This window comes from Stegostoma tigrinum, chromosome 4 (genome assembly GCF_030684315.1).
Source record: "Stegostoma tigrinum isolate sSteTig4 chromosome 4, sSteTig4.hap1, whole genome shotgun sequence".
NCBI classification, from domain to species: domain Eukaryota; kingdom Metazoa; phylum Chordata; class Chondrichthyes; order Orectolobiformes; family Stegostomatidae; genus Stegostoma; species Stegostoma tigrinum.
Window position 1 is genome coordinate 20,409,561 of NC_081357.1, and position 13,996 is coordinate 20,423,556.

A 13,996-nucleotide genomic window follows, 5' to 3' on the forward strand; every position below is an offset into this window, starting at 1 on the left:
CGTTTTTGACAGCTATCCAATTTTGACCCTGTGGGGAGACCGGGGAAACTTGGGCAGTTTTCACTTCCAAGAGAGAAAGTTGAGGAAAAGCTGGGTGTTCAAAATTATGAGGGGTTTTGATGAAGTAAACAACGTAAATAGACAAAAGAACCAGAGGGGAGAGTAGCAAATTCTTATGATCTGGATGCATTGCCTGAGCAGATTCAAAAGTAACATTTAAAAGGAATTGAATAAATCCTTAGTTTACATGCAATTGGGGTCCTGCAGGGATGTATGGCTGCATGTAGAGCTCTGTCACATTACTGGCACAGGCCTGATGGGCTGAATGGCATTCTGTACTCTATGATTATATTTTATGAAGACGTTTTTCAGAACTTATCTCTTAATTGTGGCTTCGGTAATCTCTCATTAAGTTCCTGTTTGATGCCTGATCTTTGTGCAACTGACAAAATTGTGCATTTCTAAGCTGCACCAGATAATGAGTTGAAAATACATTTACAAAAGAGTCTTGAAAAGGTTAAATCAGTTTTCGTTAGTTAAGGGCTAAATTTTCTGCCATATTGTAAAAGCAGATGATCTATGAAGGCAGCAAGAGTATAGGAGCTGCACTGTCAGTGAAATAGAGCTGGCCTTGAGTGAAATAGTGACAATGCCTGCAAAAACTGCGGAAGAACAGCAGATAAATTAAGACACTGAGACACTCAAGTGTGGGAATTATAATGCGTGTGTTGTAATGTCTTGTATAATGATTAGCAGGGGTTGGCTAACTCCGTTGACTGAATGGCTGGTTTGTGATCCAGAGTGATGTCAGCAGAGTGGGTTATATTCCCACACTGACTGAAATTACCATGAAGCTCTCACCTTCCCAACTTGGCCCCTTGCCTGAGGCATGGTGACCTTTCGATTAGACTCCTATCCAGATGTGCCTCCAACCCCTATGGTCCTCTGGGACGGTGGTGACTTTGTTTTTAATGAAAATTTCTGTAACCTATCAGTTTAGTTTTACACTTCATGGTGGTAAGACTGCCTCCTCTTGTGTGCACATGAAATAAACGACTGTCAACCTGATTTCCTGGATCCTCTCATTAGTTTGTCGACGTGTCTGATGTCAGTGTATTTATTCCAGTTCTGTCTTGCTTCCATTAATGGTTCGGCATTCAATTAGCTACTGCAAAATTTATGAAAGCTTTGTAAACTTTGAAAGAAAATGTCAGATTCCTTCTTTTGTGATCACAGAAAAAAAAAAATGTTAAATTCTAGTGCTTTGCAGAAATCTCAATTCAGGACTTTGCAATGACAATCATCTACATCCTGCAAGTTTTTAAATACTTGGGGTGAAACCTGGGATTTGATTCTGAGAACCTCCCTCTCTTGTTACTAAGCAATAGCAATAACAAAGTAAAATATTTAAAAATTTCGGCAGAAGTGAAAGAATAGTGACGTATTTCCAAGTTGGAACAGTATGTGCCTTGTAGGAAACTTTGCAGATGGTATTCACACAAGTTGATGGTATTCCATTGCACTCCTAATTTGTGCATTGTAGGTGACAGAGGGGGTTTGGGGAGTCGGAACGTGAATCAATATGGAACTCCCAACTTCTGACCTTCCTTTCTGTTACAGTATTTATGTGGCTAAGCCAGTTGAGTTTCTGGTCAGTGGTGAACATCACGGGGTGATGGTTACATTCTTGGAAATTGCATACTATTTGTGTTGCAAGAATTAGGCTCAGAGATGAAAAAGGTTGACGAGCAATTTAACTTTAACTGTTTCACAGACTGTTGAATATATGGAGCAGACTCTGCAGGGTTAATGGAAGGGGTTTGCTTTTGGCAGATTAAAGAATTATCAGGCTCTTTACTTGAGGAAATAATTGCAGGGTATAAGGTTGTTGATTGGGATGTATGGTATTTTCTGAGTAAACTTGCTTTTTTTTTGCAGAGTTTTGCACTCTACATACTTGGCGATGAAAAAGCACTGTTACAAGAGTCATCTAAGTATTTATCTCGGATTGCAGCAGGTATTTGGCTTGTCTTCAGATAATTTTCTGCCCTATCCAGAAGAGCGCTGGTTAAGTGCTCAGTCACAGTGTTGATGGTCAACCCAGGTTTGCAGTAGATTTTTTCACAATGTCTACTGTCTAAATATTCCTCTCAGTGGGTTGGTTTTATCAACAAATAATTCCAGACCCAAACTTGGTCTATTTTCTATTACCGCCGGCTTTCACTAGGTCAAATGCCAATTGCAAGCTGTAGCCTGTGAATGGTAGAGAGAACTGGCACAGGCAGCGTTGAAATCCCTCCTATTGCTAATAATCTAGAACTAAAGATTGTTTTGCTGAGTAAAGGTTCCAGGGCTCCGTGCTTTGAAGAACACATGGGAGTTAACCTCTGCAAGATTCTGCAGTATGTATTCCAGACTCATTGTCAGGAAATTACTTCATTAAAATTGCGTCCAAAGAACTCAGTTGGCTAAGAATGGTTTTGAAATGCATTAACTGCTAAAAGCAACAAGAACCATGAACCAGAAATGGAATTCACTGGGGAACTGCCTCTTAAAGCTGTCATGCCTCAGAAAATGCTTGTTATCCTTTGAAGTTAATTGCTTTGTGCTATGTTAAGATAAAGATGACCAATGGATGCAGCAGGCAGAGACTGTTTTCTGGAAGGCTAAGTGATGTAAGATACAGATGTAGTTAATTCCTACACAACCTCTCACCCTGCAGAGGTCCACTCTCATTCTTGATTGAGCATGTACAGCAGAAACTAGGTGTTATTTTTGGATCCAAGATGGAAAACTGTCTCATGGGGGCAGTTCTTGAAATTTCTCCAAGGCCAGTTTGGAAAAGGAGGAATTGAATTCTGGAACACCTTGTAGGTTGGTTCTGCAAATCACAGGGAGCATGAAAAGTAGGGAGTTAATCATAAATTGTATTTGTGTAATAGGAGCCCTGCAGTTGAGCAACATGAGGAAAAAGCATTGGAAATAATTTGCTTTTCATCCACTTGCCAGAAGTTGTATTAAAATGTAATCTGTTTAGATCTCAGCTCTGTTTAGAGCAAGGAGGCTGTCTCAATTTTTTCCCTTATTGCTTTTTTTTGGTGGGAGGTTTCTGTACATAGTGGCTTGGAGTTCACCTCATTTTTTAAAATATTCTTTCATGGGCTATGGGCGTGACTGGCCAGGCCATCATGTAATACCCAATCTTAATTGCGCAGAGGGCAGTTAAGAGTCAGCCACATTTCCACTCTGTTCGTTCACCCCGTTGTCTATGCTTCAGAAGTACTCTATGAGCTGTGTAATTCTCTGTGACAGGCTGAGATTGTGAAAGATACCACATAAATACAACATTTTTTCTTCCTTTCATTTCAATTGTTTCTTCTTTTCTAAAATTGTTACTTAACTCATGGTTGACCCAGTCTTTCTGCAGGCCTGCAGGTCTTCCACTTTTAAAGCTGCTTAACCCTTTAGTAACTCTTTTCTCCATATGTTAATTACCTCTGCCATCCCTCCACCTTGATGCCTATACTTGCATCGTCCTTTGATTTTGCAAAGACTGATGCAAGTTATTGACTGTGTCTGTGCATTGGCAGAATGGTGCTTAACGCTGCTGCCTCACAGCGCAGGGAACTTGGGTTCAATTCCAGCCTTTGGTGACTGTCTGTGTGGAGTTTGCACATTATCCCTGTGCCTGCCTGAGTTACCTCTGGGTGCTCCGGTTTACTCCCACAGTCCAAAGATGTGCAGGTTAAGTGGATTGGCCATGTTAAATTACCTATAGCGTCTATGGGTATGTTTGGTAATTGGGTTAGCCACGGGAAGTGTGAGGTTATGGCGATATGATAGGGGTGGCTGGTTCTGTGTGGGAACCTTTTTGGAGGGTTAGTGCAGACTCAATGGATCGAATGACCACTTCCTACACTGTAGGGTTTCTATGGCTTCTATTGCCTCGATGGTCCCAAATGGGCCCTCTTCTATGCTATTCTTTATACATTTTTTAAAAAAAAAGACCCTTTGAGCTTTCCTTTAATCTCTACCAGTTCTTTCTCATGCACTGTCTTTGCTATCCTAATTTTTAAAAGATCCTCTAAGGAGTCTGCTGTGCTGAACCCTTCAGTATCTGCCATAAGATTTGCTTCTTTTCTTAACCCTAAATTTTAAGCCCCTTGACATCCAAGATTCAGTTTTTGATCCCACCCTTTGCCTTTATGGGAACATATTTGCCCTATTTCCTCCTTGAATGGCTGTCATACTGTGACACAGTTTTACCTGCAGGTAATTGCTCCTAGTCGTCTTGGGCCAAATGCTTTCTATTCTGAGTAAAAATAGCCTTTCCCCAGCTTAGAACTTTTATTCCCAGCCCGTCCTTATCCTTTTCCCTAACTATTTTATTGCTAACTGAGTTACGGTCACTATTCCCAAATCTGACACACTTTTTACCTGCCTGGGCTCGTTTCTGAATATTTAGAACTGTCCCCTCCCATATTGGGATTTCTGTATACAGGTTTTAAAAGTTCTGATTGCAATTTAGGAATTTTGTTCCCTCCCTATCTTGCAGATTAAAACTAACCCTCTTAATATTTGGGTGGTTAAAATAACCCTATTATTACTCCCTTATTATGCTTGAACTTGTCTGAAATATGATTATATATTTGACCCTCTATCTTTCCTTGAATGGGAGCCTTCAATGCACACTTATAGCCTGTTTGCCCTTTTGTGCATTTTAATTCTGTCATTATTTGATGATCCTTGCAAGATACCATCCCTCCTAATTGCTATAATTAATCCGTTGATTGACATCCGTCTCGTCTGAAAACTTCATAAGCAGGAATATGAACTGCCAATCCTGCCCATCTTTCAGCCAAGCCTCTTTTGATGCTTTGATAGCACACTCCCACATACCTGCCTGTGCCCTGAGCTCACCTGTCTTATTCTGTAAGCTCCTTGCGTTAAAATATATTCCATCAAGCCTTGCTAAATTCAATTCTTTCTTAGCTAGCCCACTTAAAGTGCTGTTTCCCTTTCAGCTTCTCTCCCTGCAGAACTCCTCGTCAGGATCCCATCCAAACTAAAACATGTAAACAGAAAAAAACATGCATCCTGTGAAGAAGTGGTGCTTGTGGCTGTTCCACTTGGACAGGCTGATTGTTTTGCAAAAGGGCAAGTGAGTAACCATTACATAGGAGTGGAATTCTCACTGCTCTGGGACCTCAGTGTCTTGTCCCATAGGCTAGGTGCACGATTCATGGCACTTGTTGAAACATAATGAATCATTGGAGCCGACCACGTTGTTAATGAGAGATTCCAGCAAAGGTCAGGATATGCTTCAGTTTCTGCTCAGTACAAAGGATTGTTTAAATATGGGTGTCCACAATTGTATTATAACACACACTTTGTGATGTATATAACAGTTGGAAGGGCTGAGATTAAAACATCATGCTCTTGTGTAATAATTCTGCCACCTTTAATTGCTAAATCTTCTAAACTATTTAACAGGACAAAGGAAACAGCAAGCAGAGGAAGGCAACAAAAGGTAACAAACATTACAAGTGATATTGCCTGCTCATTCTGCAGGTGCTTTGCACAAAATCCCTGCTTATTTGTTTACATTTTTCCCTCTGTTCTCAGGCTTAGTTTGAATCCATGCACCTTGTCTTCAAACTTAGCAACGAAGTTGGTGGTTTCACTCACAAACCTAGGTAAGCTTCCAAGAATTTTTAAATATCTGACCAGGCGTGGCCAACAGCGCATGGAGTCTGAGCAGCAGAGCTTCATACAGCCCAGCTGGTTGATGGCTACAGTTTGCCCACACTTTGATCCTGAAGAACTGAGCTGTCCGGATGTCAGGAGGGCAGGAGTTCCTCCTTGGCAGGTAGGGAGGAAAGGGAAGCCCGATATTCTGAGTTGGAGCCTTGCAGCACCTTTGTGTCCATCTAGCGGTGCCTGTTACCAAGTGCCAGTTGAAGCCATTTGCAGCACACCTGAGCTGAGATTAGCCATTTCAGCACTCACATAAATCAAAAGTGGCTTATGGCAAAGGCTCTGATGAAGGGTCTAGGCCTGAAACGTCAGCTTTTGTGCTCCTGAGAATGCTGCTTGACCTGCTGTGTTCATCCAGCTTCACACTTTGTTGACTTGGATTCTCCAGCATCTGCAGTTCACATTATCTCTGGGCAATAAAGTGGTTTGGTGAGTTGCTATTGCCTGAGATCTCTGCTGAAACAAAGTTTGATTGGGAGGTACTTAGTGGCTTACATTCTCCTCCGATAAAGGAAGCTCTGGCATCATGAACTTCAAAGGGAAATGCAAGGCTTCACAAGAGAATTTGCATATTAGTGTAGCTCAGACCTGAGGAAGAGTCACTCAATTACTCTCCACAGATGCTGCCAGACTGGCTGAGCTTTTTCAGCACTTTCTGTTTTTGTGCCCATGTAAGGGTGTTTACTGTAAATGTCACCTGTGGTTGTATTACTTCTGTAGGGTTTACCTTAAAGGATTTGGAGACTGTTCCCTTTGGGGTTGCACTCCCAATACGTGATGCTATTTATCATTGCCGTGAACAACCTTCCTCAGATTGGTCTGAAGCAGCATGTTCTCTTATTGGACGCCAAGATCTTTCCAAGCAGGCGCATGAAGGAAGTCTACACAAGACAAAATCTGTAAGTTCACACTAAATTGTGTGCCAATATGAGATAATGGAACAGAAGGTTTTATTTGTGAAATCTAACAGAAATTTTGAATCCTGAATTATGAATTTAGTTTTTAATTAAAATGCTATTTCAGCATACATTAAGTGTCAAACATGTGCAATATACATCAGACCTTGTGAAAATGCTGCAAGTTAGAGGGATTCAAGTCTGAAAGTACCACAAAATCTGGCGTGTAAGCTGAGCCTGAGGACCTACGTTCCCTCTTCATTTTTCTTGATTGGATAGTTCATTGGTCCCACTACACAGGACATTCTGGAATGTGGAGTGTTGTATGGTTTACAGTGAGAACGTCAGCTCTCACAAATCACAATCAACATCCTGGAGGCTAGCATTGACCAGAAACTCAGCTAGATGAGCGGTCTAAAGACAAGAGCAGGTCAAATGCTAGGAATTCTGCAGTGAGTAACTCCCCTCTTATCTATCGCCTACAAGGCCCAAATCAGGACTGTGATGGAATGCTGCCTGTTTGCCTGGATGGATGCAGTTCAAGCAAAACACCAAAACTCGACACCATCCAGGACAAACCAGCCCATTTCATTGGTAATCCATCCACCGCCAATACTCAGTAACAGCAGTACATCTACAGGACGCACTGGACTAGCTCCCCCAGCCTCCTTCAGCAGCACCTTCCAAACCTACAACCTCTGCCATATAGAAGGACAAGGCAATCAGAAGGTACACCCCTACCTCTTCCAAGCAGCATTCACCATCGTGACTTGGAAATATATCGCTATTTCCTCAATGTCACTGGGTCAAAATCCTAGAACTGCTTCCTGAACATCACCGTGGGTGTCCCTACCCCCAAAGAAGGAAGTGTCTTAGGAAGGCTGCTCACCACCACCTTCTCCAGGGTTAATTTTGGGGTCGGCTGTAAATATTGGCCTACCAAAACTGCCTATATCCTATTGACAAAGACAGGTCTATAGTTGCTGTGGCAGTATAGAGGAACTTAGGGTAGTGAGATGACATTTGTGTTAATGTAAATAAGAAGAATATGCTGGAAATATTAGTCAAGCAGTTTCTGCGGGTCGAGTTACTGTTTCAGGCTGATGGCCTCTCATCAGAACTGTTGCGGGAGGTAACTATTAGTTTAAGTCTTGAGTGGCGAATGTTGAAAGTTACAGATGGCTGTGTATGGAACAACTGATTTCGCCAACGTAATACATAAAATGATTTAACCAGCCCGTGTGATCTCAAATGACTGCTATCAATCAAGGTATTGTTTCATCAAAAGCAGTTACTGTATTTGGGAATGCCTTGGGTACCTTGCACCCTAGTCATTCTTGGACCATTCAACCTCCAACCAAATTTAAGGATGCGATCTCCAAACTGCTTTTTGTGCATCCTCGTCTCTTTCCTGACCCCTTCCCCACCCCATCCCCTTCCAGCTGAAGTTGGTTTTCAACCCGTGGGTACAGTTCCCCAAGACCTGGTCACCAGCACTATCTTGGCCAAGCTGTTGGTGTGTGTATTCAAGGCACCAATGGAGGGGGAGTAACGATGTGAGCCTCATCTTCCAACAAGGATGACTGGAATCTAATCAGGGTTAGGAACCTTGTCTGTTTATCCCTCTTCACAGCCCAGAGTTCTAAGACCAAATATAATTCACTGTCCTCCAGCCCAGTCCAGGTTAACGGGGTTCTCCCGAGTCAGTCACTACGAGGCCTGTGTCCAACAGTGTGCCACAAGGATTGGTGCTGGGTCCTTTCGTGATTTATATAAATGATTTGGATCTGAACATAGGAGATGTAGTTAGTAAGTTTACCAGATGACACCAAAATTGTAGGTGCAGTGGATCGTGAAGAAGGTTACCTCAGAGTACAATGGGACCTTGATCAGGTTGGCCAATGGACCAAGGAGTAGCAGATGGAGTTTAATTTGGATAAATGTGAGGTGCTGCATTTTCAAAAGACAAATCAGGGCAGGACTTGTACACTCAATGGGAACATCCTGGGGAGTGTTGCTTCACAGAGAGACCTTGGAGTGCAGGTTCATAGTTCCTTGAAAGTGGAGTCACAGATAGACAGGATAATGTAGAAGGTGTTTGGTATACTTGCCTTTTCTGGTCAGTGCATTAAGTATAGGAGTTGGAAGGTCATGTTGTGACTGTACAGGACATTGGTTAGGCCAGTTCTGGAATACTGCTTTCAGTTCTGGTCTCCCTGCTAAAGGAAAGATGTTGTGAAACTTGAAAGGGTTCAGAAAAAATGTAAAGGATGTTGCTAGGTTTGAAGGGTTTGGGCTAAAAGGAGAGGCTGAATAGGCTGGGGCTATTTTCCCTGGAGTGTCGGAGGCTGAGGGGTGACCTTACAGAGGTTTATATAATCATGAGGGGCATGGAGAGGGTAAATAGACAAGGTCTTTGCCATAGGGTGGGGGAGTCCAAAACTAGAGGGGCATAGGTTTAAGGTGAGAGGGGAACGATTTAAAAGGGACCTGAGAGGCATCTTTTTCGCCCAGAGGGTGGAGTGTGTATGGAATGGGCTGCTAGAGGGGGTGGTGGAGGCTGGTACAATTTCAACATTTAAAAGGCATCTGAATGGTTCTTGAACAGGAAGGGTTTAAGGGGGATATGGGCCAAATGCTGACAAATGGGACAAGATTAATTTAGGATATGTGGTTGGCATGGACGAGTTGGACCAAAGGGCCTGTTTCTGTGCTGTACATCTCCATGACTCTATAACAGAGCCGTTCCCCTCTAAAAAGTTCAGAAACCCCTGTGTGCTAACCTGATCATGTGTGCAGGCAATCGGGCACGTGCTGCTGTCAGATGGAGGCTGCGGCACTGAAGCTGAGGAGGAAGAAGATGGAATGAATGATATGAACCAGGATTTGATGTCTTTAATCTGGAACGAAGATCTGCGAGTTCAGGAGGTTCGCCGTCTGCTTCAGAGCACGCACCCGGTCCGTGTTAACGTGGTACAGATGCCAGAAATGAGTGACCATGAGTATATCGAAGAGAAGGAGAACAGGTAAAAACATCCGAAAGCAACATTCAAGTGATCTTAGTTTACACTCGGGTCTTCAGAGTTGCTCTCATTTTATCTGGTGAGTGGGTTGGGGGGGCGGGGGTGGACCTGAGTGGGTCATGAGAAATGGCACATGAAGGACTGAAATTTTATCAGTTGGTGTGGGAAGGGAAAGATCGAGAGCCGGGGTTGGGGAGGGGGTGATAAGCTGTTTTGTCTTTGAGCATCTCCAGACATTTTAAGTTCTGGGCAGCTCTTGTGGAAGTTCTGGAGTCAGTAGGTCTTCCTACTTCCACAATTTGAGTCTACTCTCTATCAAAGAGCCGGCAGAGACACAATGGACTCGATGGCCAGCTTCTGTGATGTCAACTTCTTACACAATACAATGAGAGGCAACGTTTGAAGATTCAAGCAAGAGAAAATGTGTCACAGAAGAGTGCTGTTGTGACCTATTTATTAATTTACGGCGATTACAACTCAGAAGTACTAGAAGCAGCTTTCAGATAGAGTAAGGAGTGACCTTCTGTCTTCCGGCTGATGTGTCATGAGATATCGAGTCATAGAGTCTTAACAGCCCAGTCCAACTCATCTGTGCTGACCAGACAATCCCAATCTGACCTGGCTCCCTTTGGCCCATATCCCTCTAAGCCATTCCTATTCACATACCTATCCAGATGCCTATTCATAGACCTGTCTAGATGCCTCTTTTAATATTGTAATTATACCAGCCTCCACCGCCTCCTCTGGCAGCTTGTTCCATACACACACCACCCTCTGCCTGATAAAGTTACCTTTCAGCTCCTTTTGAAATCTTGCCCCTCTCACGTTAAATCAGTGCCCACTAAGTTTGGACTCCCCTACCCGAGGAAAAAGACCTTGGCGATTCACTCCACCCGTGCCCCTTGTGACACATTCCAGAAATTGGAGCACAAGATCATTGATTCATTGCAACACTGTGTGAGCGGTGCACTGTTAGAGGTGCTTCCTTTTGGCTGAGACATTAAATTGAACCTCTTCAAATGGCCATTACATATTTTTTTGTTCGTTTATTTTTGTGGGATGTGGACGTCACTGCCTGGCCAGCATTTATTGCCCGTCAAGCTTCTTGAATGTTGTTTGAGCTGCACTCATCCAGACAAGTAGGGACTCTTCCATCATACTCCTGACTTGTGCCTTGTAGGTGGTGGACGGGCCCTGGGGAATCAGGTGGTGTGTTACTCACCACAGTATTCTTAGCCTCTGACTTGCTCTTGTAGCCTCAATTTGGAGAAGAGCTGGGGGCCAGTAATTGTGTTTGCGTCCAACACCTAAAACACCTCTGGTTATTTTTTGTGGAATCTCACTGTGTAAATTGACTGCCTTGATTGGCTTTCAAATGCCTTGGAAGGTTCTAAAGTCATGAAAGGCATGATACACATTCTTTTATTCTATTGGTGATACTTGACGTTAAGTGTTAAGAACTAACGTGTGGACTTCTGCTATTTCTTTATCAATTTTTTCAGCTATCAGCTTCCTTGTGGAAGGCACCAATCCTCGGCTGGGGGTCGTGGGGCACCGATCCTTGGCTGTGTTGTAGTGCTCATCAGCCCCCAGTGCCTTTACAAAGGGACTGTCCTCTTCAGTGGCTGAGCTGAAAGGATGTTGGCAGCAGAGGATTCAGCTGTGGCAGGGAGCATGCGAGATTGGGAAGGGGGAAGTTACAACCAGATTTACTGTTACAGTTGTCACACCCAGATTCAATTCTCTGGTCAACGTCTGGCCTGGAAAGCATAGCTGAGATGCACTGATCTAGTGGAAACCTGCAATTGACCTTGTGGCTTTCCTTTTCTATACATTTCAACTACTCAGATCCTTAACCCGTGGTTTCACCAAATATGAAGAATTGCACTGAAATGTTTTAATCTGAACTCTGTTTTTGATAGAACTATTTACTTTATGTGGTTTGGGTAGGGCTCTGACATAATGCACACCTCAGTACAGCAGTTTATTAGATTCCAATAAACAGGAAATTACTGGTCTGCCCTTTCGTTCACCTCAGTTTGATTCACACATGAAACACATTCCTCATGGAAATCTTAGCACTTCCTTTGTCTCCCCCTCGCCTCTCCTCCAACGCTCCAAACCTTCATTTCTACCTTTAACAATCCCCACCATGGTCTCCAATAACTACCAGTTAGATTGTGGGGTGTCCGATCCTTGCTTTGTCAGGTCCACCGTTTTGAAAAGGGAGACTTAGCCTGTGTTGCTAAATGTGCTTAAACCATTACAATTCATTACATAATTCTGGATCCCTTTTGCAGAGATGTTTAGCATTTTCCCTCTATGTACTGAAGATGAATCAGTTGAAAATTTCATTTTTCCTGACAGGAAAAATTAATGGTCATGAAACCATAGCATTTTAGGTCAGCCATGGGTCTAATTGAATGGAGTTGCATAACTTGTGTTCCTATGTCCCTTTGCTTTGTCTAATGTCTTATACACAACTATTTAACACAGCGTAGTGTTTTCTGTCTCGTATGTGTCTGCTTAATTTGGTTGCCAGCCACTTCATGATAGGGACCAATATATAGTTCCACATTGTAGTATAATTTTAATGATCTGTTCTTTATTATAAAATACATTTTTTAAACTTTGGGACAGGTTACTACAACTGTGTCAAAGAACTATGGCACTTCCTCCAGGAAGAGGGATGTTTACTCTGTTCTCTTACCATCCAGTACCAACTGAGCCACTTCCTATTCCAAAGTTAAATCTCACAGGTGCGTATTTCCTGATCTAGCCTGTGATATGTTGTTCAAATTGTTGTGGTGGTGTTCACATTCCTGGAAATCAGCTGGTTTCACATGTTTGAACAGATCGCTATATGGAAAACCAGCTGTCGCATCACTGTGAGAGAGATAGAGAGTCAGTGTCCTTGTACTTGAGTTTTGCTCTGCAGTCATACTGAAAGTCAGCATTTATTACTGGCAGTAGATAGCTTCTGTGCAATGCTGTCAGGTAATTGCAGCTCGTTGCTAACTGAGTAAGAGGCCACAGCCCAAAACTGCTTTCATTCAAAACTAATCTTCAAATACTAGCAGTCTTTTTCAGATGAATCATGATGACTGATAAACGAAATGAAAATATCACCTTGGTTCAGTTGGGTTTGCGATTACAATATGTTATTGAATCGAAGACAATTTTAATCTCTGACTTGTACCCCACCCCACTACGCCAGCTCTTCTGTCTCTGTTTGCCCATTCATATCTTTAGTTCCTTCACCATAACGCTCTGCCATGAACTGCCCCTTAATGTGCCCTTTTAGCCACTCACCTGCTTTCTCCTTTGACCCCTCTCTCTCCCCCTGAACCCTGCCTCCCAGTCTTTCCTACCTAGCCATCCATCTCTCCTACCCTGTCTCTGTCACTTTCCACCCTCCACTCTTCATATTGCTCCATTCTCCCTCTGCTCCCCCCCCCCGCCTCCCACTCCTTCTGTTCTCCCTCTCCCCTACCATTCTCCCTCCTGTTCCTTCCCTGACACCCCTCTCTCCCTTTTCCGTGTCTCTCAACTTCACACTCCTGAATATTATTATAAATTCACAATTACTAATTAACTACCTGATTGTGGTTGATAAGTGAGCAAAATCCAGTCCAATCACTGGCATGGACACATTGGGCTGAAGGGCGTTTGCATGCTCTAAAAGCTATGATGCTGGGAGACAGAGGGTGATGGTAGAGGGTTGTCCTGCGGACTGAAGGACTGTGACCAGCATTTGTGCTGGACCTGCTGCTGTGTGTCATTTCATAGAATTCCTACAGTGTGGAAGCAGGCCATACAGCCCATCGAGTCCGTGGCTTTGTATACCATGGCACTTCAAGTGATTGCCTAAACAATTCTTACATGTTGTGATGGTTCCTTCCTCGATCAACCTTTCAGGCAGTGAGTGCCATTTACGCATCACCTCATGGATGAAAGCATTCTTCCTTAAATCCTCTCTCAATCTCCTGTTCTTTGCCCTAAATCTATGCCCCTTGGTTATTTATCCCTCCATGAGGGGAAAAGTTTCTTCCTCTCCATCCTGTCAATGACCATCATCACTGTGGAGACCTTAATTATGTCCTCCCACAGCTTACTCTGCTCCAGGACACTATCCTGAGGAACTTTGGCAGAGATGTTCTGGTTTTGAGATGCTTGACTTCCAACAACTGTCGCCATCTTCATTGGGCATGATGTGACTCCAGCCAGCTGAGACCTTGTCTCCAATCCTCATTGACTGCAGTTTTATACAAGCTCCCAGTGGCATATTCAGTCAAACACTACCTTGGTGCCGAAGGTAGT

The 13,996-nt window shown here is 43.3% G+C and overlaps 1 protein-coding gene across 2 annotated transcripts in view; it reads left to right on the forward strand.

Annotated features, from left to right (window-relative positions):
• The window catches only part of anapc1 (anaphase promoting complex subunit 1), a 215,129-nt gene that overhangs the window by 60,582 nt on the left and 140,551 nt on the right, over positions 1–13,996 (forward strand). For both annotated transcript variants that reach the window (XM_059645205.1, XM_059645206.1), the window contains exons 22-27: positions 1,939–2,017; positions 5,494–5,530; positions 5,626–5,696; positions 6,478–6,656; positions 9,453–9,679; positions 12,317–12,435. In XM_059645205.1, coding sequence (XP_059501188.1) covers positions 1,939–2,017; positions 5,494–5,530; positions 5,626–5,696; positions 6,478–6,656; positions 9,453–9,679; positions 12,317–12,435 — 712 coding nt within the window. The remainder of the gene's footprint in view (positions 1–1,938; positions 2,018–5,493; positions 5,531–5,625; positions 5,697–6,477; positions 6,657–9,452; positions 9,680–12,316; positions 12,436–13,996) is intronic.